The 26,550-nt window shown below is 44.2% G+C and overlaps 1 protein-coding gene and 1 long non-coding RNA gene across 3 annotated transcripts; both read left to right on the top strand.

Moving 5' to 3' along the window:
• Nucleotides 1–18,445: 18,445 nt before the first annotated feature.
• On the top strand, nt 18,446–19,826 carry LOC119327773. Its single transcript, XR_005158687.1, has 3 exons — nt 18,446–18,625; nt 18,881–18,997; nt 19,757–19,826. It is a non-coding gene; the product is annotated as an uncharacterized LOC119327773 (long non-coding RNA).
• A 1,704-nt stretch (nt 19,827–21,530) lies between these two features.
• Nucleotides 21,531–22,276, top strand: LOC119328005. Of its 2 annotated transcripts, XR_005158803.1 has the most exons (3): nt 21,531–21,622; nt 21,710–21,923; nt 22,023–22,276. XR_005158803.1 is itself a non-coding variant. In XM_037601056.1 (2 exons), the coding sequence occupies exons 1-2, from the start codon at nt 21,693–21,695 to the stop codon at nt 22,218–22,220; spliced, it is 429 nt and encodes a 142-aa protein (XP_037456953.1). In that variant the 5' UTR covers nt 21,631–21,692; the 3' UTR covers nt 22,221–22,276. The 2 variants fall into 2 exon arrangements, 1 of the variants encoding a protein (XP_037456953.1); XM_037601056.1 differs by lacking the exon at nt 21,531–21,622 and having other exon boundaries at nt 21,631–21,923.
• The last annotated feature ends 4,274 nt before the right edge of the window (nt 22,277–26,550 follow it).

Genomic DNA, 26,550 nt, shown 5'->3' with positions numbered 1-26,550 from the left:
GAAGGATCTAAAGGACGAAGAGAGGAAGAAGCCCGCCATGATCCAGGTTTGCGTGCATGACTTATGCTTGGTCTACCACATATGCCATGCCGACGTTGAGTGCCAGGATTTTAAGGACTTCCTCGAGAGCAACCTAGTCAAATTCGTTACTGTAGACTTTGGTAACGACAAAGAAGTCCTGCATCAGATAGGCCTCGTTGTAGGCAACACCTTCGACCTCCAGAAGAATCGGCTGGTGTCCGCTCGTCAGCCTTCAATGCTGACCCTCGCATGAGCCATGGTTCATCCTTCGTACAGTAAACTGGAGAAACCTCCATACACATTTCATCGTCATGCATGGCAGCGGAATATACTAGATATAGACCACATCCACTACGCTGCAATGGATGGCTACCTTTGCTTCAATATCTACAAGGGTTGGATGAAGAGCAACAGCCAAGTGTGTGGTTCAAGCAAAGAAGTATCGGCCAAGAGGAAGAGGGACAAGGACGAAGTCGAGGACGTGGATGAGGACTCCGAGTAAGGTGGCAGTGTTGTTGCTCATGGTGGTTCTAATGCAGTGTCTACCGGAATAGTTGCAAAGTTTAATTTCAGGTGTGCTTAATTTAATTTGAGGGGTGTGTTGTGCTGAGCCCCCAGCAGAACTATGTTATGTTTCTTCTCGTTACTTTAACTCTTCAGTACGTACATACTAGTATTTCTTACATTTCATCTTTTAGTTGCTATAGTACTACCACTCATTTCTTCACATTATATACGTACAATATATATGGCCAACATCATGTAGCCAGTAGTTTAGTTGTCAAAGAATTTTAGGGTGCTTAGTTTTGTCAAAGAATTCCAGGATGCTTAGAGGGTGCTTGGATCCAAGGGACTTATTTTAGTCTGACTAAAAATAGTCTCTTTAAGAGGCTAAAGTTCCAAGCACCCCTGACTAAAGAGGGGCTAAAACTAGTCTTGAGACTAAAAATTTTTAGTCAGGGGTACCCCTACTAAAATGTGGATTAGTCCTCTCTCTACTCATTTAACTCCTCTCCTTTAACACATGCGAGTTCTGGATTGGAGGGTTTGGAGGATAATAAATGCTCATTAACTTGATTTTAGCCTTTTTAGTATTTGGATCCAAGCATGGGCGAGGCTAGCATGTTTTAGTCCCACTACTTTTAGTCATGGGACTAAAACGTATCCAAGCACCCTCTTAGTTTTATTTGAGGAGTGGGTTGTGCTGGACACCATTATTGTGACTAGCCTTTTTAATAGTACTATATGCATAATTTGGCGACGAGCGCTCTCTATATGTACCACCTTTTTTTAATTTCAAGTTTTGCTCCATGGCGCAATCCATTGATACTACTGCTGTACAAAAGTATACATTTTTTAAAAGGCTAGAGGGCGGGGCAGTCTAGCTTGGTCGGTTTCATGAGAGGCAAGGGCCTTTGTGATTTGATGGCTCATTACTACTAGAAGGCGGGGCCTTGTGATTTGACTGCTCGTATAAATGCGCGGACGACCTGATCGAGGAGGAGCAAAGAACCGTGCGGTATACTCAAGTTTTCCACTGGAGTAGTACTGCGACGGAGGAGCACGAAACATGGCAGCCCAGTGCCATATGGCGATAAAAATGATCTAATTTGCTAGTCGTCTCATTGTTAGCATTGTTCTATTTATTCCCTCAAAAAAAACATTGTTCTATTCATGCCTCACAGAGAACCGTGACACGTGCGGCGAAACACCCGAAGCAAAAGATGAAACACGGGAGCAAAAGAAGAAGGAAGATTATCACCCCAAATGATCTAATTCGCCGCGGAGTCGTAACTGCTTCTTCATCGCCTCCACGACCTCCATATCCTTGCGCACCTCCTCTGCCATCTTCATCATTGTGTCCATGACGTGGCATTTCTCAACGCGAGCCTTCATCATCTGTTCCACGGCCATATTACGTACCTTGACAGCAGCCGGGTGCTCGATGCGGAGCCTCGCCAACTCTTCCTTCTGTTCCATGGCGAGGGCCTGCAGCATCTTCATCGAGGAACTACTATTCTCATGCAGCTTCTTCCAGCCGGCGTTCTTCTCCTTCAACAGGTCGATCTCGTGGCAGAGCTTCACATTGTCCTCCCAAAGTGGCAGGATTTCATCGGTCGCCTTCTTCTCCGAGGCAATGCTCTTCTTCAGCAGCATCACCAAGCCAGCAGTCAACTCCCCCTGCTGATTGAGCTCAGCGGGCATGTCGTCGAGGCTCTCCTTCAGCAACTCCATCAAGCCTTGGATGAACTCCTTCTGCTTATTGAGCTGATCGGGCATGCCGTCGAGGGATAACAACTCCAGCTCCGCCGGCTCGGCATGTTCGCCTCCGCGGCTAGGGCGCTCCTGGGAGCCATCGCCTGCCCGTGAGAGATCTTTCGAGGTCTCTGCGTGGCGGTGAGCCCTCTCTTTTTTTCCGCAGCCTTGGTTGTCGCTCCCTTGTTACGAGTAGTTCTCGACCTAGAGCTCTGCTCACCGGCCATGGCAACGACGGACGAAGAAGAAGCACTTATGAGGAGGAAAGGTAGAGTGATTTTCGGTTAGGTAGTTCCCCTTTTTATAACCTAAATACTAGCACTAGTACTAATACCTGCATAGTGGGAACACGTTCAGGTTTGGTACGTACTACTAGTAGGTGTGAGCAGGCTTTCGAATGTGATGGGAACAAGGTAAAGATTAATTGATGGCTTTGGTTTCGAGGCCCGAAACGGCTCCCGATGAGTTTAGCGGAATATAAATTTCAAGTACTACTACACTGCTCAAATGCGTAAATATTATGTTACTGTCAAAAATTGGCACAAAAATACGAAGGAGACCAATGGAAGTACTACTAGCAACCCACGATTTAACTACTCGCATGCGCGCAGCGGAGTAATAATGTCTTTCTTCCGCCCTCACGTCCACTCAATTTGCATGCGCTGTGTTAATTAACCATCAATGAAGTGAACGACTTTACACGCGTCAAATTATCACATGGGGTGGATCTTGGTACAAAATTGCGTCCGCCCGTGTACCCGCGTGTGCGCGCGAGGAATGAGTGCATGCATGTCGTGCATGCACATCTTCGCTTCATGCATGTACCGCCAGTATGGCTCAGGGAGGACGAGTACATTCTTCTGGAACCAGCAGCACGTCACTGTGATCAATCCACGCAAGGAGGTCGCGACAACGCCTGCACATGTGCCACATGGCTTCATGAACTGTAAGAGAGACACTGTGTAGCGTGCCATTGGTATTCTAATTTACGTGTTTTGCACATACTCGAAGTACTAGTAAGGTACACGTGCATTGCACGCATCAGATTTTGCAACCAAATTATGAATAAATACCACACTATAGCATGTAAGCTCTGATTCATATATGCCTGATGTAGCCCTTCGTTTAATTCTTATAGTTCATCTCATTCAAAAATCAATTAGTTTTTATAAAAAAAGCTAAGAACGCGGGAATAGGAAAAACATGGGATTATAGTGGAATGTCGTCTTGAATCCTACAGGATTGTACGAGTTTTTGATTGTGCATAGAAAAAACGCAGAATTCTTTCAAAGAGGTTTGAGTGGATGGGATGTTTCCTATGAAATCTAGTGCAAATGAATCATATGGAAAAATTCCTATGGTTTACAATCCTATGAATCAAACAACCAAGATAGGAAAAAATCCTAATGATTAGAATCCTCCAAAATTCCTTTGAGAATCCTTTGAATCAAAGAAGCTCTTAATCTATTTTATGATTCATGGAATTGTGCATTGTAAAGCATACAGTAAAAACAAATAATGGCAATTCAACTAGAAAAAAGTTTGGGTAGTTATGATATGGAAGATTCTAGAACAAAAGAGAACCACTGTTGTTTTCATGTTTGTGCATTATGCTTAAGTTCAACCATGGAGTCTGCTAGATTGTACATGTGGCAAAATCCGGTGGGGGCTAGAAGATGGTGCGAGGGGCCAAGTGGAGGGAGACTATGAAGGAATGCACAAGTGCGAGATCGATATTTAGAGAGAGAGGGCAAACACGTGCGCTGATGCGCGCAGTGGCGGAGCCATGAAAAATAAATGAGCTAGGGGGGCAAGCATTGCTAATCCTTTACGAGGAGGGTCAATTCATGAACTTACACCATTTTTAGCAGCAATTGTCTAATGATCACATTCATATTAGCCTTGATATATAGTGATGTTAGGGGGGAGGGGGCAGGGCCCTTACTACCCCTGTCTTCGCCATTGTGCACGCGTCTCAGAGATGAAGCGGAAGGCATGGATGATGAGAGGGGGACGTTGGATACATAATTAATGTGGGTGTATTAGCTATATATGTTAATCCTATATAGAGAGGTATAGATTGATCGATGTGGACGTGGGAAAGAGGGTGAGACCTCACTGGATATATCGATTGATCGGTTTGTGTGGAAAACTATGAAAGACCTAGCTATATACACACATACATAGAGAAACATCGATCGTTGCGCATGCACGCGTGAGCGATAAAGAATGCCCAATATGATGGAGAGGGGGATGTGTGTTGGTGTGTGCCTTCATGGGAGACCGACCTGAAGAAAAAGATTGCATGCGTGCGATGGATAATGCCGACTAGTAGTGTGTGTGCATGCATGCATGAGAGAAGGTTAGTGGTACAATTATAAAGAGAAGACTATTGTGTGGGTGTAAAAGAATAGTTGAATAGGTGAGGTCACAATCAATGTAAAGTTGAATTCAAATATTTGAATAAGAGATCCTGATGTTTGAAACCCATGCATACATCAATATAACGGAGATCTGCGTGGTGTGGTTTGGAAATGAGCATGTTGTAATGCATACACATTGAACAAGGTCAGACTGATTTGAATTTGAGATACCGATGGCAAACATCATTTGGCCATGTCGCATCCGTGCATGGACACACTATTCTAATTGGAGATGATGGGCGGCTTTTGTATCACATATCTACATCTATACCCCTATATATAATTATTATATTGTGTGTGGGTAATTTAACTTTGAAAGATGATCGTTGGATGAGGCGAATCCGATGATCCAAAGATGGCAAATTTAAGCACTATTGGCCATTGGATATCATCTAGATTCCATCAGATTTCGCCACATGTATAATCTAGAAGACTCCATGGTTGAACTTAAGCATAATGCACAAACATCAAAACACAAGCACTTCTTATTTGTTCTAGAATCTTCCGTATCAGAATTGCCCAAATGTTTTTCTACATGAATTTCCATTTATGTCTTATGACGCACAATTCCATGAATCTTAAAATAGATTAGCTTTTTTATAAAAACTAGATGATTTTGAATGAAATGAACTATAAGAATTAAACGAACATCTACATCATGCATATATGACTCGAATCTTGCATGCTATAATGTGGTATTTATGCATAATTTGGTTCCAAATCTCATGTGTGCAATGCACGTGTACCTTACTCTAGTCTAAATGGTGTTTGTGTGTGTGTTGTGCGTGTTGAGGTGCAAATTGTCTTTTTTTGGGTACACGTTAAGCTTGTTCTTCTGAAATTTCAAGCCGCGCCTTATTATGCCGAAAATTCAAGCTAGTGTCTCTATCTATCGTGCTGGGAAACTCCCGCCTCTTCAACCCGTGCCTTGTTAGCCCGAAATATTTAAGATATATCTTTGTCTCATTCTACTCCGACAACTCCCTCCATCTCAACCCGCGCCTTGCTATTCCGAAATTACAACACGTGCGAAAACTCCCACCTCCTGTGAAATCCCGACACGCGAAATGCCCGTGGTACCCCTGAACCGAAAGAACCGCCTCAAATCGGTGGGGGTACTTTCGTAACTTACCCCACATTTTGGACAAGCGCGTCTCTAAGCCATGGTTCCCCACTATCATCTCATCCCCCCACCCATTCATACACCGAGGCCGCGAAAACCCGCGACGAAACCCCACACCCTGCTCCGTCCGCCACCCAGCCGAAGCCTCTTCCCCGTCGACATCGTCCACAGCAACACCTCGACGTCCCTCATCCACCGTACCGGATGAGGATCCATCGTCGATCTCATCGTCCCGCCGGTTCAGCCACACCATCCTCCACCTCCAAGGAGTTGCCCTGACGTTCCCCTCGTATTTTGCACCACCTCCATTCCCACACCACCGTCTTCACCTGCACCACCGGAAGAGCATCATCATCACCGTTTCCCCGGATGAAGCTGCGGCCTAATCGGCGCCACCAAAGAGGTTGTACACTAATCGCCGCATTTTCTTCTTGATTCGATCTCACGGTGCTGTTGGCGCTCGGTCCCGAGCCGACACGGCGCGGCTCCATCCACGGCGGCGTCGCCAGCCACTTCCTCCACGGCGTCGCTCCGTTGGCGGCGACGTCCACATCAGTAGGACCTGCTGCTTCTTTAGCTCTCGCTCACGCTGCTGCTCTGCTCTTGCTCTCGGTCCCCTGCCTGGTCTGCTCTTGCTATTGCTCTTGCTCGCGCTGCTGCTCTCGCTCTTGCTCTTGCTTGTGATGCTGCTCCGATTTAGCTACACTTCACTCCGATGCCGCCGGGGTGAAGGAAGAACCAGCCGCAGCAGGGAGGGGGGCTCGTCGGAGAGGTACCCCACTATCTATCTTAGGGTTCAGGATGGGGTGGTGGTCGCCGGCGGTGGCGGGGCGTTGGCGGGGCGGTGGCGTGGGGATCGCCGGAGAAAAAGCTCGGCACGGGAGGGCCTAGAGGGATGGCCGGGGCGGCGGCGGACCGGCGGTGGGGAGTGTTTTCGTGGCGGTCGGGGTGGCGCACCGCCGGCCGCGGGCGGCGGGGGGCTATTGTTTGGCCGGCTCAGGGGGTGGAGGTTGAAGATGAACCGCAGTCCCTTGAGTTCGTATCCAACGGCTGCAAAATTGACTGACCGGAGATGAAAAAGTCAGTCGACCGACGCGTAGCCTCACCTTGCTAGTGCGTTCAGTTTCGGCAGCAAAATTCAGTTTCGACAGCAAAATTCAGTTTCGACAGTTAAGTTCAGTTTCGACAGTTAAGTTAAGTTTCGACAGTTAAATTCAGTTTCGATAGTTAAGTTCAGAGATGAGCGGCTGATGTATTTTACATCTAGCACTTTGTGTTTATGTATTTTACGTCATGTATTGGAGATGCTATTAGAATTCCACTCAGGTTAACGTTGTTTCTTGTCTCTCTTGTCCTGCTTCAGCCTTGGCATCGTACAACTCACTGGAGCTGCTCCAACGATGAAACCCTCCATCACAGCGGAGCAGTACCTCGGGCTCCATCTCCAGACGCCTAAGATCTTCTCCCCCTCCTCTGACAGCCAAGTCAGCCGGAGGATCCTCACCGGCCAACCCAATCACGCTGAGATCGACATGGCTTCGCCAAAGAGGTTGTACACTTGATGCATCTCTTTTTTACTCTACATGTTATATATATTGTCCACTAAGCACTCGTAGTACCGGGAAATATGATTATTTTATCCTACTATATGACAAGCAGTGAGGTACCAGGCAACTTAGCTATCGGTGATGGACTCTCTTGAACGCCATCATTATTTATCTCTGCGTGTTTGAGCTGTGCATTTGTCCATGGGCCTGAGAGTTGAGCTAGTATGGCAGTGGCATGGGTCCAAAGTAATAGAAGTAGCACAAAAACATTTTTTTAGTGTAGGATTTTCCTTGCTCAAGCCTGCCTACTAGAATCGCCAGTGCTTGAAAGGAAAAGTGAATGAAAAACATCGGAATTGGAAAGTTTCCTATGGTACTACTTTTCATGAATTTGGTGCAAAGGAATGGAGCAAAGGAAAACTGTAGAATTTGTTCCTTTAGTGTCTCCTTGAAAGAGAAACCATAGGAATTCTAATTTCCACTTCTCCTCCTTTTCATATTCCTATTCATCAAGCACAAGACTAAGAGATAGTAGCATAGTAGCATTATAACCGTACATTTTCTTGTGGTTTGACTTAATCTCACCATGATTTTTTGCATCATGTGATCTTCCAATTGTTGTGAACCAAACACCCATATTGGCAGAAATGCTGTGTTTTTAAATTCTCTGTTTTGCACGTGCATTCCTATACTATTCATGTCTATTTCCTATCCCTGCATTGTTAGAATCCTCAAATTCAAACAAGCACTTACTCAATTACTTCTATTACAGATATGTGTCAAAGAAAACCTTGTGTGGTTTGTCCTGCAACTACGACGCTATGTTCCACCCCAACTCAGCTGCTCCAACGACGGAAGGGTTCACCACAGCAGGGATCCGCTCTCCAGACTGTCTTTCGCTACCTCAGATCTTCTTCCCCGCCGCCGGCAGCCACGGCAACTGCATTACCATCATCAACTGAGCAGATGACCTTGAGGACTACACGGGTCCGCAAGAGAGGTCGCACTCTTCCGTGTCTGCTTACGTTATGCGTCGCTTAATATGATGACATGCTACATTATCGTCGTGTTCACCTATTAGACTCCGAGTCAGGTCCAAACTAATGCTGAAACTTGAGTTTTTAAATGGTTGTGGGGTACATATTGGGGCAGCAATCAGTACTATCTGTCTACTATCTGGTTAATCTCTGGTGTCTACTATGAGTTTCATGTTGGGTGCAAACAAATATTAAATGAGCCATTATCTGTATTTTTTAACTAAAGCTATTATCTACCTGCTATCATTGGTTTTGGATCTATCCACGGTTTGCTACCATCACTCTGGATTTGTGCATGCACTCCTTACATAATCTCACTATGTTTTATTCCTATTCATGCCAGTTATTATACACAATGGAACTAATCATGTAGAGCAAAAGAGACGAGCCTTGCGTGGCAATAAAATTTCATGCTGACATCGTTCCATGGTGGGCGCAAAGGCAGCCCCCCTCCACCCATTTCGGATCATAATGAAGAGGAAGATAACTGTTATGAGGGGGATTCAGAAGGAGAAGACCACTCCTATTTACCCCATGAGGTCTTCGCTCTAACTTGGCATGCTGATGTTGGTAATATCATGCATATGGTGCCTTGCATTGCTTACTGTATACATTAAAGATGTCATCTGCTTAGTTTAGATATGCTTTGTGTCAATGCCATCTGTTTAGTTTCTTTATCGTATATGTGAATCATTCAATGCCATCTTGTCTAGCCAGGCATCATATATGTGAATTTTGCAATGCCACCCTGGTTAGCCAGTCATCTTATATGTGAATTATATCATGCCATCATTTTTTATTACGTGTTAAATTCGCCAATAATTTTAGTACATTCAATTACTCTTCCTGTGCATCAGCCATTTGGCACGGTCATGGAAAAATCTGGAGTGGAAACAAGGTCTTCAGAGCAGACAATGCTATCTGACAAAGCGCATGTCTTGCTGGTTACCGATAGCTCCTCGGAGGAGGATTCAGAGACAGATGACCAGTCATATTCCCACCCCCCCTGAGGTGCATGCCCTAACTTGGGAGGGTTATGTTGCTCATATCGTGCGTATGGTATCTTGCATTGCTATGTCATTTGCTTAGTTTAGACATGCTTTGTGTGAATGCCACCTGTTTAGTGTCTAATTACCATATATGTGAATTATGCAATGCCATCTTGTTGCAAGACATTATATATGTGAATTATGCAATGTTATTTTGTTGCAAGGCATTATATATGTGAATTATGCAATGCCATGCTGTTTAGGCAAGCGTCATATATGTGAATTATATCATGCCGTCCTTTTTTTTGTATTTCTCATTGCTTTTGTTGACAATGTTTGTATATTCAACTGCTCTTCCTGTGCATCAGCCATTTGAATTGGTGATGGAGGAATCTGGAGTGAAAACAAGGTCTTCAGAACAGACAATGCTACCTGCTGAAGCAGATATCTTGCTGGTTACAGATAGCTCTTCAGAGGAGGATTCAGAGGCAGATGACCAGTCCTATTATCCCCCTGAGGTGTATGCTCAAACTTGGCAGGGTTATATTACTCATATAATGCATATGTTGTATTGCAATGCTTAGTTTTTACATCATATACACAATGTTGAATACCATCTCCTTAGTTGACATATAATATATGCGATTGCCCTCTGCTCACTTCCTTAGTATATAAATCATATATTTGAATTATGTCATGCCATGATGTTTACATAGACAACATGTATCTGAATTATGGCATGTCAACCCATTTTCTAAAGACATAATATAGTTATATCATCTCATCCTGTTTACATAGTCATCATATTTAAATTATGTCATTCTATCCATGAATTATATCATGTCATCATGTTTCCATCGACGGCATGTTTGTGATTTATGGCATGCCAACCACTTTAATAGACACATCGTATAGTTATATCATGTCATCCTGTTTACATAGTCATCATATTTTGAAGTATGTCATTCTATCCTGTTTAGTTAGCCATCATACATGTGAAATTGTGTCATGCTATCCTGTTTAATTAGCCATCATATATGTGAAATTATGTCCTGCTATTCTGTTTGCTTAGACAACATAAATGTGAATTATTGCATGCCCTATTTTCTTCCCTATTATCCATTGCACCTGTCTATCTTACAATGTATGTACATTCAATTACTTTTCTTGTTTATCAGCCATTTCAATTGGAGGAAGTGATGGCAGTATCTGTGGGAGTAAAAACACGGTCTTCAGAAAAGATCGTGCTACTTGTTGATGCAGATAGAACCACGGTTGTACTTGCCCAAGAACCAGCCCCACCACACATAACCCACACTCATGCAGATTGTACCCCTACCCAGTTGGACAGAGAACCAGCTACACCCCTTCTAACCCCAACCCCAGCAGATAGACACCCAGTTCCCATTGACACAGCACCATCTCCACCACAGAGCACCCAAACACGAGCAGTTAGTAAGGCAACTGCAGTGCCCAAATCACGAGGACCACCACTCCGAACCCGAAGTCATCGCTTAAAGCAAAAGAAGAATTGTTCTCAGCTCAGGTTCCGTTGCTATGGTTCATACTACTTTGCTCTTGCATCATTGTATTTACTGATACCAACTAATTTCAAATTTGAAGGATGCAATTGAAACTCCAATGGCGCAACAGGTATGTTTTAAACCTGTTTCTTCAATGCGTTTGGTTGTTTGCTGTTGTAAGTTTCTCTATGTTGATTTTAGTTTTAATTGAATAAACAGTTATGTTCTCATGCCATGCACATTACAAGTGTTGTTATTGCTGTGTAGTTTCCCACACTTATATTCTGTCTATGCTGCTTTGTCTTAAATAGATATGATTCGAACTGTATCTATCTTGATTTGGCAACATAAACTAGAATGATATAGACCATACAGTGACCATACTACATAGATATATGTTTGTTTCATGCTGTTATCCTGTCCACCTTACTATTGAACTGGTTTACCAAAATGAGTTTCATATACTACATTGTAAACCTGAGATATGTTTGTTTGTTTCTCTTTTAGAACGCGGATAAAATATTGGAGAAGAGTACCCTGTTATGCAATGGTAAAGGAAGTAATGCAGATAAGGTTCAAGATAGTGAGACATCCATGTTGGTCTCCAAGAAAGCTGATAAAAACTATATTGAAGACACTGAGACAACCCCAAAGTCTTGTCTTGATGTAGCGTTCGAGTTACTGGCTACCACTGCTGGCACCAGCTCTTCGAACTCATTGCCTGAATCAGTTCGGCTTCTTGAGTTTCAACTTTAAGTTGAAAGACATCGATCAGATGTTATGCGACAGGAAGCCGAAGGACTGAGGAAGTCCCTGCAGAATTCAGATGCATACTTTCTGGTGCAACAGCAAGCGCTGGAGGACTTAAGCGCCAAACAAGAGAAACTTAATAAGCTTGCTAAGCATATTGCTAGCATTATGGGTACCCAGGATATTGTTTCTTGAGCTCTTCTGAAGTGGTTTCAGTTCTGGACTTGTTTTGCTGCGGCGTTTATATGCTGTTGTGTTTCCTATATTTGCACTTGTGGCGAACTTTGATGTCCAGTGGATGTAATATGTGTAATAGCCGTGATAGCCTAGTGTAAGTTGCTTGCTTATTTATTTCCTTGTTGTCTTGTTTATTTGTTTGCTTGTAGTCAGTGCAGTTCTTTTTCTGCGGTTTGCTAGTGGCTGCAATAACCTATTTTTAAAACTAGGCCACAATAACTATGGGCTAATATTTACTGTAGTGACACTGGGCCTCCTACGGGCCGTAGAAATAGTGGGCCTTCTACGGGCCGTAGAAATAGTGGGCCTTCTACGGGCCGTAGAAACAGTGGGCCTTCTACGGGCCGTAGAAATAATGGGCCTTCTACGGGTCGTATCATCAATGGGCCTTATACGGGTCGTATGATCGATTGGCCAAACATGGGCCAAACAGACCGCATTCTGGCCGTAAACAGTCTAGAGTTGGAATCGTCCGTTCATGGGCCGACCATAACGGGCCATTGTTAATAGGCCGTATTTGATGACGCTATGAAAACGGCCCAACGTATTAACGGACCACAAACGGGCCGACTTTAACCACGAGCTGAATTTGGCCCACAAGCAGAAAATGATAGTAATGGGCCGTAAGTAAACGAATGCTGGAAATGAGCCCAAGAATAAATGGGCTCTAAGAAGGCCGAAAGATAACATGGGCTGGAGACGGCCCAACGGAATAACGAGCCGTTAATGGGTATAAAGTGATACACTGTTCATTACAGGCCAGTTTCACCATGGGCCGTTAATGGGTGTAAAGTGATACACTGTTCATTATGGGCCAGTTTCAGCACGGGCCGCTAATGGGCCAAGAGTTACAAAGGGCCTCATATGGGCCGAAAGACATCATGGGCTATACATGGGCCAGAAGTGAAAACGGGCTGGAATCTATTGGACGGCCCAGATGACGCTACTGGGCCTAATTCGGATAGGGCGTAACGGGTCTTGGGTTAGCGGGCTGTAAATGGACTATATACGAACAGGTCGTTAACAGGCTTTCCATGGGTCGGCCCGCCAGCTTTTGACCAAGTCAAATGGGCCGACCTTTTCATAGGAATGGGTCACTGTTGGGCCGTGCCACGTGTCGACGTATCATGGGCGCCTTCTGTCCAGTGAGTGGATGACATCTGTCCCAACGATGAGCCGACACGTGTTTCCTCTATCCAATGATGATTTTACACATGGAAAATCCCCATTGGTCGGGGCTGTTAACGGGTTATCGGATCCAAAACCCGACCCGATAGCTTAACGGCGTTCTGTTACGGTGGATGCCACGTGTTGGTCACCCTTGACGAAAGCACTTCTGTGACGCGCGATTTATTATCATGGAAGTGGACACTTCCGTGATGATAATTATGGTAATGTCATGGAACACTTCTACGACAGCACAGGTATGACTATCTTGATTCTGTCATAAATTTGTCATGGATGTACATGCATGACAAAAAAAGCGACCTACTGTGACAAACACGTATCATCACGGAAGTGTATTTTTTTTGTAGTGTAACCCCTATTTCTCCGTGCTTCGTCCAAACATTATAGTGTGGCATGAAACCCTTATAAAGCAGGTGGGTGTGAAGGATTTTCCGTTCAGAGTAAGACTTCGTATTCCCATAATTAGGGGCATGGACAACACATAAAACCATTCTGCTTGTTCGCCTCAGCCACTTCGAGAAAATTATGCATGCCCTTAACGTACTCGGAGGTGTGTCTGTCATCGTACACCCATTGTCGGTTCATCTGCGTGGATTATATATAACTAAGTGTGTCAAAAACCATTACAGAATATCATGAATAGATAAGTGACCAAATTAATAGAAGTTCATCATCACATTAAAACCAAAGTATATACATAGTTCTCATTGAACAACATATAGCTCTCCAAAGCATCTAGTTAAACCATACATTGAAACTATGTAAAACCTTTCAATGCAACAACAAATGTGATCATAATCACAACCAAGGTAACAATTGATCCAACGGTGTAATGATACCAAGCCTCGGTATGAATGGCATATTTTCTAATCTTTTTAATCTTCAACCGCATTGCATCCATCTTGATCTTGTGATCATCGACGACATCCGCAACATGCAACTCCAATATCATCTTCTCCTCTTCAATTTTTTATTTTTACCTTCAAATAATTGTTTTCTTCTTCAACTAGATTTAATCTCTCGACAATAGGGTCGGTTGGAATTTCCGATTCAACTGCCTCCTAGATAAATAAAAGCTATGTCAACTTGATGGGCATAATTGTCATAAACAATAAATGAACCAAATAGTTATAAAAGATAATATATATACCACATCTGAATCATAGACAGGACGAGGACCGGCGAGGGCGGATACCAAAACCATCACACTATATAATAACAAGCAATAATAAAAGTAAGAAAATTAGACAAGTATCTATCTAAAGTAAGAATTTTTTTCTTTCAGAAGAAGATAAGAACAAGAGGCTCACCATAGTGGTGCAGGCGATGAGATCGATGCGGGCGATCAACGGAGGTGAAGACGGGGACGGGACGTGACAGACCGCTAAACCTAGACAATCTCGGGGAAAATGAAGCTTGGAGGTCGAGCTTCAAGGGGAGAAAGCTTAACTAGTGTGGCTCGGGCATTTCATCGAACACCTCGTGTGCATAGGAGGTGAGCTAGAGCACCACAAAGCTCTCCCCTCGCCGGCCAGAAAAAACAGAGCAGTGTAGAGTGCTCTGCTCGCGGGCAAGGGGTATATATAGCCACCTCATTGGCCCCGGTTCGTGGCTGGAACCGGGACTAAAGGCCCCCCTTCTGTCCCGGTTCTAGGCACGAACCGGGACCAATGGCTGTGGGCCAGGAGCGAGGCCCATTGGTCCCGGTTCATGGCTAGAACCAGGACAAATGGATCCACATGAACTGGGACAAATGCCTCCCGAGGCCCGGCCGGGCCCCTGGGTGCACGAACCGGAACGTATGCCCCCCATGATTCGCGGTTCTTGACTGAACCGAGACTAATGGGCTTGGCAGGCTCCAACCAAAGCTCTGTTTTCTACTAGTGATCGTTCCTGCTCCTCCATGCGACGAGCCTCTTCCATGTTTTTTTCCTAAATCCTGAAAAAACGGTGTTGCTCCGCATAGTATTCTTTTTAATTCTCTCTCTCTCTCTCTCTTGCTCTGCTTTCTCCTCATCTTCCGCCTTCTCGCGTCTCTCTTCCGCATAGAAACTATTCCATGCTCGGTGACTTCTTTCATGAATCTCAGTCACTGCCCAAGCCGGCATCTCCGTGTCAATCCAACGATAATACATGCATAGAGGCGGAGGAGACTACAACAAGAAATAAGAATGTTATTAAAGAATCAATCAAAATACCAACAATATATATTCGTGATGGTTAAAGCATACCAGAGGCTTGTCATACTCTGAAATAGCTACGGGTGGATCTACCTCATAATTGGCGCGCATGAAAAACTTCATGCCCAACCAATATGAAAAATCTGTCACCTCCTTCACCTTGCAAAGATCGCCACACCAACACCGCAGGACTGCCACCCCCGGAGGGAAACTTGCATTCTTCATTTTCGTCGGCCTAATGCTTTGATCCGAGCAAGGCAAACTCATACTGACTTAAAAAATGTGTTACACACTTTGCGCAGTGACGATTTCGAGGATTGCTGGACGAGGATGATGAGAGCCTCGGTGTCTCCTTTTATACGCTTAGATGACAAATGATGGCGAGAAAATAAGCGCGAACAGACGAAATTAGGCAGGAAATTTTAGGATCCCTGTAGTGTCGGCACAACAGGTTCCCGCAACGAATGACTGATTCCCGCAGTGTCGTCGCATCTGCTCAAGCAATAGTCAGAGCGATTCTCGCAGTGCCATCGCATCCACTGAGGCAAAAGAAGCAAAAGCAGGACTAATTCCCGGGCGAAAGAACCAAAAACAACATCAGCATGCATATTCCCGCGCATGGGAATCACCGCCGTCAGCGTCACTGTCGTGACTGGGAATCAGCGCCGTCAGCGTACGTTGTCGCGCGTGTAGGAGAGATGCCGCCTCGCGTAGTGGCGGCGTGGGCCACCGGCTGGGACCGCGAGTAGCAGAATCTGTCGGCCTGCGACCGGCAGGAGCAGCGCCGGCCACCTAGTCTTGTGGCGGCAGGGCCCACCAGGCCCGCCCCGTTCCATCCCGACGAGAGGAACTGTATCAAATATGTTATACCCCGCGCGGCCGCCTCCTGCCGTGGCGGTAGGGCCTGCCGCCTCCTGCCATGGCGGCAGGTGCCACATGTCGCCTGCCGCCACGGCCCAGGGGGTCTTTTTTGTCAAATTCATCTGCATGTGATTCTTTTTAGCAATTCATTCGCGCAGGTGGTCTGTTTTGACAAAAAATCTGATTGATGTGCTCGGTGGCTGACAGGGTCCTATTGTTGCATGGCACGTCGTGGGTCATGCGCGACCGGGAGACGCAGTGGTGGGTGAACTCCCGACAGGATCAATTGGGGTTTCTTGATCGGTTTGGCTGTAGCACAGTTAGAAAAAAGAAATCTAAGAAGGCTTCTTTTGCATGCAATTTAGATTAGCCTTTGGATACAAATCGTCAGAATGTATATTTTTCGTCGAGCTTGCGAATAAATTTAAAACAAATTCGAGCCTCATGCTTTCCACCTTTATATGGTCGGGAAATGGCTCTTTCCAGATTACTTTTTGAAATTAAATTGATATCAAAATCAAGAAGATGAAAGAGGTACATCCAATTGCTCGATTCAATAGAAGGAGTTATGTTGGCCAAATAAGTGTATCACTACTAACATTTTCTATGTAATTAGGGCATCTCCAAGGCGGACTGGCAAACCTTCCGTATCTGTGGGGACCGCAGAAGCCATCCAACACGGGCCCGTATAGATCCACGGCGCGGTCCGAACACAGTTTCTCCCAGAGACAAAGTTGGGGATGTTTACGGGAGTCCGGACACCCGAAACATAGGACACCGACACCCTTGGCCCACCCAATCCCCTCTCTTGGTCTCATTTCCTTCCACTCCGCCCATTGTCCCCCTTACTTTGCATGCACACCCTTCACCCCCGTCACCACTGTTGTACGTCTTCGGCCGCCACAGAGGCATTGTCGGACGTCCACAGCCAGCACCAACGCGTCCGCTCGCCTTTACGACAGAGTTGTCCATCCTGGAGCCGTTTGTGCACAGGTACACTCCGCCCACTATCGACGACCTCCATGATGGACACCATGCCCGGCAGGTGTTTGGTCAAACGCCATTGAGCTTATTTTCAAATGCTATGTCGTTTTGTAGAGTACGAAGGATGGTGAGCTAATCGATCATGGAGGATGAGTTATTGTGCGACGCATGGCTCGTTGTATCCGCAGATTTTGTAGGCAAGAGCAGAGGGCCGGCCTTCTGGGCGCAAGTGCATGAAAAGTTTCACGCACGAAAGCACATTGCGCCCTACGACATGTGCATCATTCAACCATGCAACATGAGGTCGTTGTCGTATCGCTGGCACACTATCCAGATCAACCTCACCAAGTTTTGCGACGCGGTTCGTCAGCTCCAGAAGGCCGGCCAACATGAGATCTCTTTTTATCCATTTTGATGACAAGTATTTTCGGACGGAGGGAGTACTGTTTAGCTATTACTTCCTCCTTTCCAAAATAGATGACCCAATTTTATACTAACTTTGTACTAAAGTTAGTACAAAGTTGAGTCATCTATTTTGGAACGGAGGGAGTAGGTTCTATGAGTATGGCCGGGGTGAATCCTGCTCATACGCACTGAAAGAATAAATAATTGATCTTTCATTTCTTCATGAAAAATATGTCATTTTGTTTTTAAAGAAAAGTTATATGAAAAGTTGTAGTAGAACACTGCTAGCTGTAATTCCCCATGTGTCTTGGCATTTTAGGTGGAGTGGAAATCTTTAAGAGGAAGTATCAAGCGACACGAGAACCTATGGTAGAATGATGTGTTGACAGTGTACCTAATCCACCTGTATTGACAATGCATATAATTTTTAAACTTGAGATTATATTATCAGCTGCAATATCTATTCCCTTTTAAACTCAAGACTTTTAAACAAGATCATATACATTGTGAACCAAAGATAGTTGAGTATACAGTTTAATTCTGCAATTTGTTCTATTAGACAAATTACTATTGTGTTAAATCCTTGTTGTGGTGTGCTAAATCGTTTCCTTATGTTTGTACCTGCCAGTTCTAAGCACCTATTCTTTTCTTCTTATTTTGTATCTATACATAACAATTCTATTTTTCTTACCTCTGCAATTATACGACCTGTAGTTTATTCTCATGGATCTTAAGGTACTAAACTTCCAAATTAGAACCTGGCCTAAATTTGAGATTTCCCGAATGTATATTTTTGTTTTTCTTTCATTCTTTGGAGGTGATCCGTTGGTTGCTCAATGCTCTTTACTGCATGACTAAATTTCTTTTTCTTTATTTCTAAAGTCAGTCTTATTTTCTTCGTGAAGGTTTCCTGATGCAAATATATAGTGAAAGCGGTTTGAGAAAAGAAGCAAAATGTTCGAGCCAACCTATTTATATGGTGTGGAGAATATAAGGTTCTTGGCTTATTGATATCATCTGGTCATTTTTATAGGTGCCTGACTACATAATGAACTTTCTAGCTGTGTTGATGACAACAAGAAGAAAAGCTTCTTTGACCAGGTGTGTCTTGGGTTGTATCCTTGAAATATTTCACTGCCTATGTTGGATGGATGATGGATCTCATACTTGCAAGGGATATTTACTAACAAACTACTAAAAATATCTAACTACTTTATTGTGATAAGTTTTCATATGAAAGTCACATGCGAACTTGTCTGTTAGTATCTTTTTGTTTGAAGTCAATGGGATTTCATATGAACAAGTGCGTAAGAAAGTAAAGATTGTTCTTTTCCTGCTAAAGTTTTCATTGTGCAGGTTTGCTGACTTAATTCAAGCTATCCTGGTGGACTGACATCATACATCCAGAATGCCAAAAGGCTTTTGGTAGATTGCAAGGCAGGATAAAATCCATACGATGGTTCCACGCCTTCAGTAAGTCTTGCCATGCACCATCGTTTCATGAATTTGTTGGGTTGTTTGAAATGAGCCTTTTTGTGTTGTATGAGATCTAAAATTTCAATTCAGAACACCCATCTGATCATTTTTTCCTACTCTGAACTGTTGTGTACTGATATTAATTTAACTCATTTGCCTTATGTTATTATTCTGGCTGCCTTCAGTTTACATGACTGAAATAGCTCGGTGAACTTTCTTCCCACATCATGTCAGAATTCTATATGGAGTCATCTTGGCATAGTTATGTTCTTCGTAATAGTAATAAAGGCAAAAGAGAAATTTTCATGTCTCGGTACATTTTAATTCCAGGTACCACTACTATGTTGCAAATGATGGATTACATTATTATAAGCTTAGTTCTCTCAAAGCTTCATGCTTTAATAATGGATGCTGCCTTTTCAAAGTATAATAAAGATTTGGAATTATTTGGAATTCTTACACAAGGACATCACCAAAGCAAGTGTTCCTTATTTAAAGATTTCTTCAGCTCAAAATGTGCTGTACTATTATGGCTTTTTGAACTGAAAAGTTTCCAGATCCCAAGTTTTCCTTGTTTAAAGATTTCTTCAGCTCAAATTGTTGTTGTACTACTATGCCTTTTTGAACTGAAAAGTTTCCAGATCGCAAGTTTTCCTTATGTAAAGATTTCTTTAGCTCAAAATGTTACTGTACTACTATGTCTTTTTGAACTGAACAGTTTCTAGATCGCTAAGGATTGTCCTCTTCTTTGTTTAGAGAACTCGGCATTCAGACCTCGCTGGCGCTGGGCTAGATGGGCTTGCTGGTATTTTATAGTCTGGTCAGAGCATCTCCAGTAGCTTGTCTATATGGATGTCTATACTCGTTTTCCATGACGTGAGCCCAAAACAGGCGTCCAACAGCTTGTCTATATGATCGTCCAAATATACACATCTTCTAAATCGGCCTTGACAATGTCCATGCCTGGACAATGTGAAGGCGTTGTCTAAACTCAATTGCTGTCATGGTTTCTTCCTCTCCCTAGCGACGGCCCACCTGTCATGGTCCCTGTATATAGACATTCTGATGCAAAACTGGATGTGTATATGAGGAAATCTTTTTAGACCATTGTCTATATGAATATATAGACATCCAAATATACACATGCTATTGGAGATGCTCTAAGTAGATTTGTTATCTTCAAGTAAAGCTAAATGTGAGCCACACCAACTTCCTTTAGTTCTTGAGAATTTGTTGCCGTCCTTTGGATTAACAGTCTGCCACAGTGCTCATGGCTCTTGCATTCACTCAAGAATCAAGGCAAGTGTGGTGAGTGTCGTGCTTCTGGATATGTTGTTCTACACTTGACATTGCAGCGCTCATCTATTAGAATTTGCATTATTGCCACAAATGATTCCAGTAACTAGAATCCATGTTAGGGAACAGAAGCTGACAGGTACAAGCTAACCACCCTTGCCTAACTCGTTTGCCTGTCGTACTTGGCAAAAATCTGTACTTGGCAATCTACTACTTTTTATTTGATGTTTGGTTCCGGAAATAGGACCTAGCTTCAGTTGCGTTAACTATCGATTTGTTTCAGGGACAATCTCTATTCTTAGCAAATTCCCATGTTAGAGAAAAATTGTAGTATAAATTAAGTGACATCATGAAACATTTTGAATCAAGATAACAAAGAAGAATTACAAGTTTGATAAAGCACGAGGGATCATTCATTCATTTACTTATGATCCCTTTAAGACGGCTGCCTCTTTGTTAATACAAGACTATTAGTATATATCAAACCCCTAAACTTGCTTTGGTTTTTGAATGTGATTTTTAACCAGCAACATGGACCTGTCACTCATCTGTAATGCATGTCTTCTTGCTAAAATAAGTTTAGTAATACTGCTATGCACATGCCATACCCACAGCGCCAAAAAGCAACAACAAGTATGGTAGCCTAATTAGTAGCGCACCTTACAGCCTTAGTTGCATCCTGATGCTTTACATCCTCTAGATGTTTTTCTGATTTTTTTTTTGCATCCTCTAGATGAACTCTTTTTATTGAACCTTCTACCATTGTTGGTAGCTGATGTTTAGAAGTCCAAGCAGCTGAACGTTTTACAGATTCATATATACCCCCTGTAACGAAGAAGTGGGTGTTTCCATGGATGGATCGGGTTTAATCTATGCATAGATATCACGCTTGAGGTCAGTTGTGTTTTCTCAGGTTTACGTAGGAATGACAACTGTTTTCAGAAGCAAAAAACTTGAATTGGGAATGGAACCCTTGATGGATTGATGTTTGCTGAAGAAAGTCCTTGCAGCAAAGAAGAACATGAAGCAGGTTTTCTATTTTTTACAAGTATTTCCTTTTGTTCCTAATTGTTTTCTCTTTCATATGGAAGCTCTGAAACAAAATGGGGTGGCCTAAAATTAAGGATTAATTCTTTTGATAACTGATTTGAGAAAACAGATACATGGAATATAAGTACAAGGTAGACTGTAGCATTGCTATCCTGTACATACAGTTCAACCAACTGCTCCGAGAGGAACCAAGGTGACGTGCAAGTTGGCACATGTGAAGCTTTGTCGGAGCCATTCCTGCTCTTCCAGAGCCACAAGGAGAGCCTAAAAGTCAGGGTACCACTCACTTCTCCAAGAATTTGTATAATCATTAGAAGTTTAGAACCAGTCAAGCCAAAAATATGAAATGGAATGCATTTGCAGGCAGAAGCGTGTCCAGCTGTCGTACGAGAAGAAGTGTGCACGGCTGAGGAGCCAGGGCGCCAATGGTGCGGAGTCGTTCGCCATCAAGAGGACCAAAGCTGCCATCAGGGACCACCGGATCAAGCTCAACATCTCCCTCGCCTCCGTCAACGCCCTGTCCCAGAGGGTCGTCGCCGTCCACGATGAGCCCGCAGCTCACGGAGCTCATCCAAATGTACGTGTTTCTATTATAGTGTGCTCGATTGATATCCCCAAAAACACTGCTGCCGCACATGTTTGATTGATGTTTCTTGTTGCTGTCTTGTATGTATAGGCGGGCAAGGATGTGGCGACTCATCGGCGACGTGCACCAGGTGATGTAGCGCATAGCGGACGAGGTGAGCGTGCTCCTCTCGTTGTTGGCCACATGGTTGGAGGGAGGCATCAAGGGCTCGCTACTACCGGGGCGGACGTGCGCACAATTTATATTGATATATCTTATTTTGCCAAACAACAAGATATATGCTCCTGATGCTATTAACCTGACAGGGAATTTCAGTTTCTTTCACATGATACATCAATAAATATATAGAGATTCAGATGTGTTGCATTTTCGCTGGTTTCTTTTATTATAAATGTCACTTTTTTTATAGCAACATTACATGTATACAAAACACACTACTTTAAATAGGATAGTAGAAGGGGTGCATCCTACCTGGCACCACCTTGCTTCCGCTCAAGCGGCGCGCCACGGGCGCGCCCCAACCACTAGTGCATGTAACGCGTCACTGCCTCACTGATCAGCGGCCACTACAGCTAGAGTGCTAGACTGATCAATTCATGCATGCCGTCCCTGGCCCAGCTGCATTAGTGTGTAGTACGAGCTAGGTTCAGAGCAGCGAGATTGCGTTTGGATCTTCGGTGTAAGCCGGCCTACATCAAACCCGTATGTATATGCAGCAAGCAGAAGCACGAGGCGAGGAATCAGTTGGGCTCAAGGACACACAACCTAGCTGCTTGCTCCATGTTAAACGGACTTTAGGCATGCAATCTTCATGCATGGCCATATACATAATGAAATCGTGAACAGCTCATTTGTTGGGTCTTATAAATTGAGCCGGTGTCAATCCAGTGATAAGGTTCGTCCAAGTAGTCATATGGAACTCTCAAAAAAAAGTAGTCACATGGAAGATGACATGTTTTATATGTGTCGTCTGTGAGTTAGGATATTAGAGAACAACTGATATGTCACGCCAAATCCACTCATACAACCTTGAACGTACTACTCCACCATCGGGTTATTATTGTCATGGGTGTGTCTCTATCACCGCTAAGGCCGGCTAACGAGCCGGCAATTGCATACCTCATGGCATGCATACTAAAGTTACCATCGCCGATGAAGTATGATGTGTGGCAGTAGGAGAAATTATTATCGCCGAGCTTAGAAACTAACGGTGATAGCGCAGCGGTACCAAGCCCGATAACGCCAGACATGCCCATGGTACAGTTCTAGCCATGGGCAAACTCCCACAGCCAATTGCTCTTGACATCATAAACTTGGAATGTTGGAATATACGGATTCAAAAAAATGAAAAAGTCTTTAGGCAGGAAACCCAAAGTATGAATTCTTGGAAGTTCCTTTTGAAACAAGAGCTCTCTTTGTTGGAACAGAGTAAGCAGAAGAACATGGGAGTGCTAAAAGATTGGATTGCTTCCAACCTTTAGAATAAGTCTAATCTAAAGTTCTTTATGATGATTCCAAAAACTGGCATTGGTTAGAAGAGTATGATGAGCGTGGTCTTGCCCATGATGTGGTAGTGCGAGGGAAGCTCTGACTAAGAGAGACTATGTACGCATCCTTGGTGTGTAAGGTTAACTCCCTCATTTGTGAGAGAGTCTGACATAGTTCAAATTAAAATTAAAGTTTTGAACATGCCAAGCATCGAACGACGTACAAAAACGACCACAAATTCTAGGGTGTGGTTCATGGCATCATCACAAAACCTAATGCATAGTTTATGACCCCACCATGATCATGCCCTGGCAGCTCTAACCAGCTAAGCTTCTTGACCGTAGTTGCGAGCTCACACACTGCTCATCTTAAGCCGACGTACTTCAAAGACCTTGTTCGTGCATATGTGGAGGGCAGTAGTAGCACGAAGAGGGGAGTCAATGGAGCTCAAAGACATGCACACATCCTAATAAAATCCCCCATAGTTTTACCCGTAGAAATAAAAAGTTCCCCATTCTTCCTACTCACACCGACTCTCTCAATTGCTGCATAGTCCATACACAACCATTCAAGAAGAGAAACGGTGAACAAATATTTTCCCCAAATTCTAAGTACGATATGAACATTTTTCAAATATGTGATGGACATTTATCTAATATGTGATTATTCAAATACATACAAGCATTTTTTATTGCGATTAATATTTTTCAAATACATAATTAATGTTTTTCAAATACGTGATAGGCATTTTTCAAATATGCGATGAACATTTTGAAATACAATGTAAATAATTTTTTTCAAATATGTACAAGTTGAACATTTTTTTTCAATTCATATATTTTTTTAACAATTTTTAACTGATTTTCACTTTTTAATCTACAAAATAGAGAGTTCCAAGAAAAACTGGATCTCGGTCCGGCCCATTAGCTCCTGCATGTGGATGTTACCCCACCTATCCCACACCAAGCCCTAAAAAAACTATCCCACATCATACACGTGAAACTGAGATCTTGTTAAGAACTAGACGATATCCCACATGTTATCGTGGAATTAGACGTTTGGTTTCTAAATGTTGTATAGAGTATAAATTCAACCCTTAATATTAAATGTGTGAGAATTTTATGTAGAAACACAAACAAAAATATCCTAATATAAAAAGTTAGCACATATCGCAATTAAATATGCTGGGGTTTAGAATCCATTTACAATGCACTAATGCTTGTTGCATGGTAGATAGAGACTCCTGCCTAGGTTTGGCGAGTGTTAGTAGACCAAGATGGAGGCTCTAAAGGATCGTTTTCGGTAAGCTCTGGTCCTCTAGGGTTCCTCTCTCCCGCCCCCCGCCGCCTCCGGCCTTCCTAGGCCCCCGCCGCCGGCCGTCCCCGCCCCCATTCCCCCCTCTCCCCCTCCCGGATCCGCCCCCGTGCCGCCTTCCCGAGAAATGGCAGGGCTGCGCGAGCCCCTCCCCTCTTCGGCCGCCTTCCTTTGCTCTTCCCTCCCTGCCGCCACCAACGGTCGCCCCCGGCGCTTGGCCGAGTGGTGTTGGCGGTGGTGGGATGGCCTGTCCCCGCACGCGCGGCTCCCTGCCCGGGGCATGGGGGCGGTGGCGGTGCTCCTCGGCTCGGCGACGGCCCGGCGGCAGTGGCCGGCGGCGCGCGAGGTGGTGGCGTGGCTCCTTGGCGACGAGACGACGTGGTGGCGTTGGTTGGCCGGCGGCGCGCCCCCGGCTCAGATCTAGGCCCTGCGGGCCCCATCTGGGTCCTAGCGGGTCGGCTCCCCGGCGTGGCTTCGTCGTCGTCTGCGTGGTGTGGAGGAGGAGCAGCTAGGATGGGGGGCGGCGATGCCGACGACGTGCCTGCTGCAGCGCGGTGGCAGGAGCTTTACGGGCGTGGAGGTCCCGGCCGGACCTGTGGGCCCACGCGCCTGGTATGCTCCTACTATTGTGTCCGGTCAGCTACCGCCGTTGACGGTGGAGGTCGTGCCCACCCGCGTGCTGACGGTGATGCAGCCCCTAGTCCCGGCTCCTATTCCCCATTGTCCAGGCCTCTCTTCATGGTGCCGTGGTGAGACGGGGTGGAGGCTTCATGACCGCGGTGGCGCAAGATGGTGGTCGGTTTGGTGGCAGGCTCTGGAGCATCCGAGGTGAAGGTTGGGATCGGGGGAAACTCATGTCGACTTGTCCGACAGCGACGCCGGTGGGTGCCACCGGACCTTCCCAAGGCCTTGTTTGATAGGAAGGAATTGTAGAGGTCTTGGGAGGGGGAATTTCAGGGGATTTGGTGAATCCCCCTCTTCCACCCAATCCCCTCAAAACCCCTTGAATCCTCAAAACCCTTCCTTTCACAATCCTCTTTGTTTAAAATTTCTATTTGGTAGAAAGGGTTTGTCATGTTGACATAACATGGTGTAGAACATTTAAAAATCCAATCTTTACAATGTAACCCTTAGATCCTTGCTGCAGAATTGATAAAAATGACTTGGAGTAGCAGCACCACCTCTTTATCATAACAACATAATTTGAAGCAGCTTGTTTATCACCAAGCTCATAGGCCATGCTGCTGCTTTCACAAGATAAAATCAATATCTCATCACAGCAACTACATAATTTATCATAACAACATGTCTTTGAAACCCAAATCCTAGCATTCATAATTTACATAACAACATAATCTTTTGCAGCAAACAGTTCATCACAGCCACAACATCATTTTCCAACGAAGATAATGCATACAAATGTATCCATCTTTTGGTGTCATGGTCATCTAGCATTGACAACCTGAGAGAAATTTATTCATCCAGAGTACCTGAGAGAAATGTATCCATCTTTTGTTGCTTCTTTTGGTGCATGAGAACCTGATGAAACAAAAGATAAGAACATTAGAGCGCCCTTAGAAAAAACCATTACAGCAAATAGCTGAACAAAATGGATACTATGGCAGGAATTATAAATCTTTTTTCAAGAACAACCTTTTGTTAGGACAAAGGATATTTATGTAGAATTGGCAGGCTAATGAAACAATGAAAAGTCCCTATTCAGGAAAGATCACCACCCAACCTAAATGGGAGACGTACAAGTTGAGTGTAAACTGAAGATACGTTCAGTCCACATCCATCATATGATCCAACCATC

Source organism: Triticum dicoccoides, chromosome 7A (assembly GCF_002162155.2).
Source record: "Triticum dicoccoides isolate Atlit2015 ecotype Zavitan chromosome 7A, WEW_v2.0, whole genome shotgun sequence".
In the NCBI taxonomy this organism is placed as follows: domain Eukaryota; kingdom Viridiplantae; phylum Streptophyta; class Magnoliopsida; order Poales; family Poaceae; genus Triticum; species Triticum dicoccoides.
Note: the sequence above shows the minus strand (reverse complement) of the source record. Positions and strands in the feature narration are given on the sequence as shown.

What these genes read in the sequence shown, in the direction of transcription:
- LOC119328005 (XM_037601056.1), top strand. Translation starts at nt 21,693, where the DNA reads ATGGAATGCATTTGCAGGCAGAAGCGTGTCCAGCTGTCGTACGAGAAG. An exon ending in CTCACGGAGCTCATCCAAAT is followed by an intron (nt 21,924 to 22,022) that starts GTACGTGTTTCT and finishes TTGTATGTATAG; the next exon opens with GCGGGCAAGGATGTGGCGAC.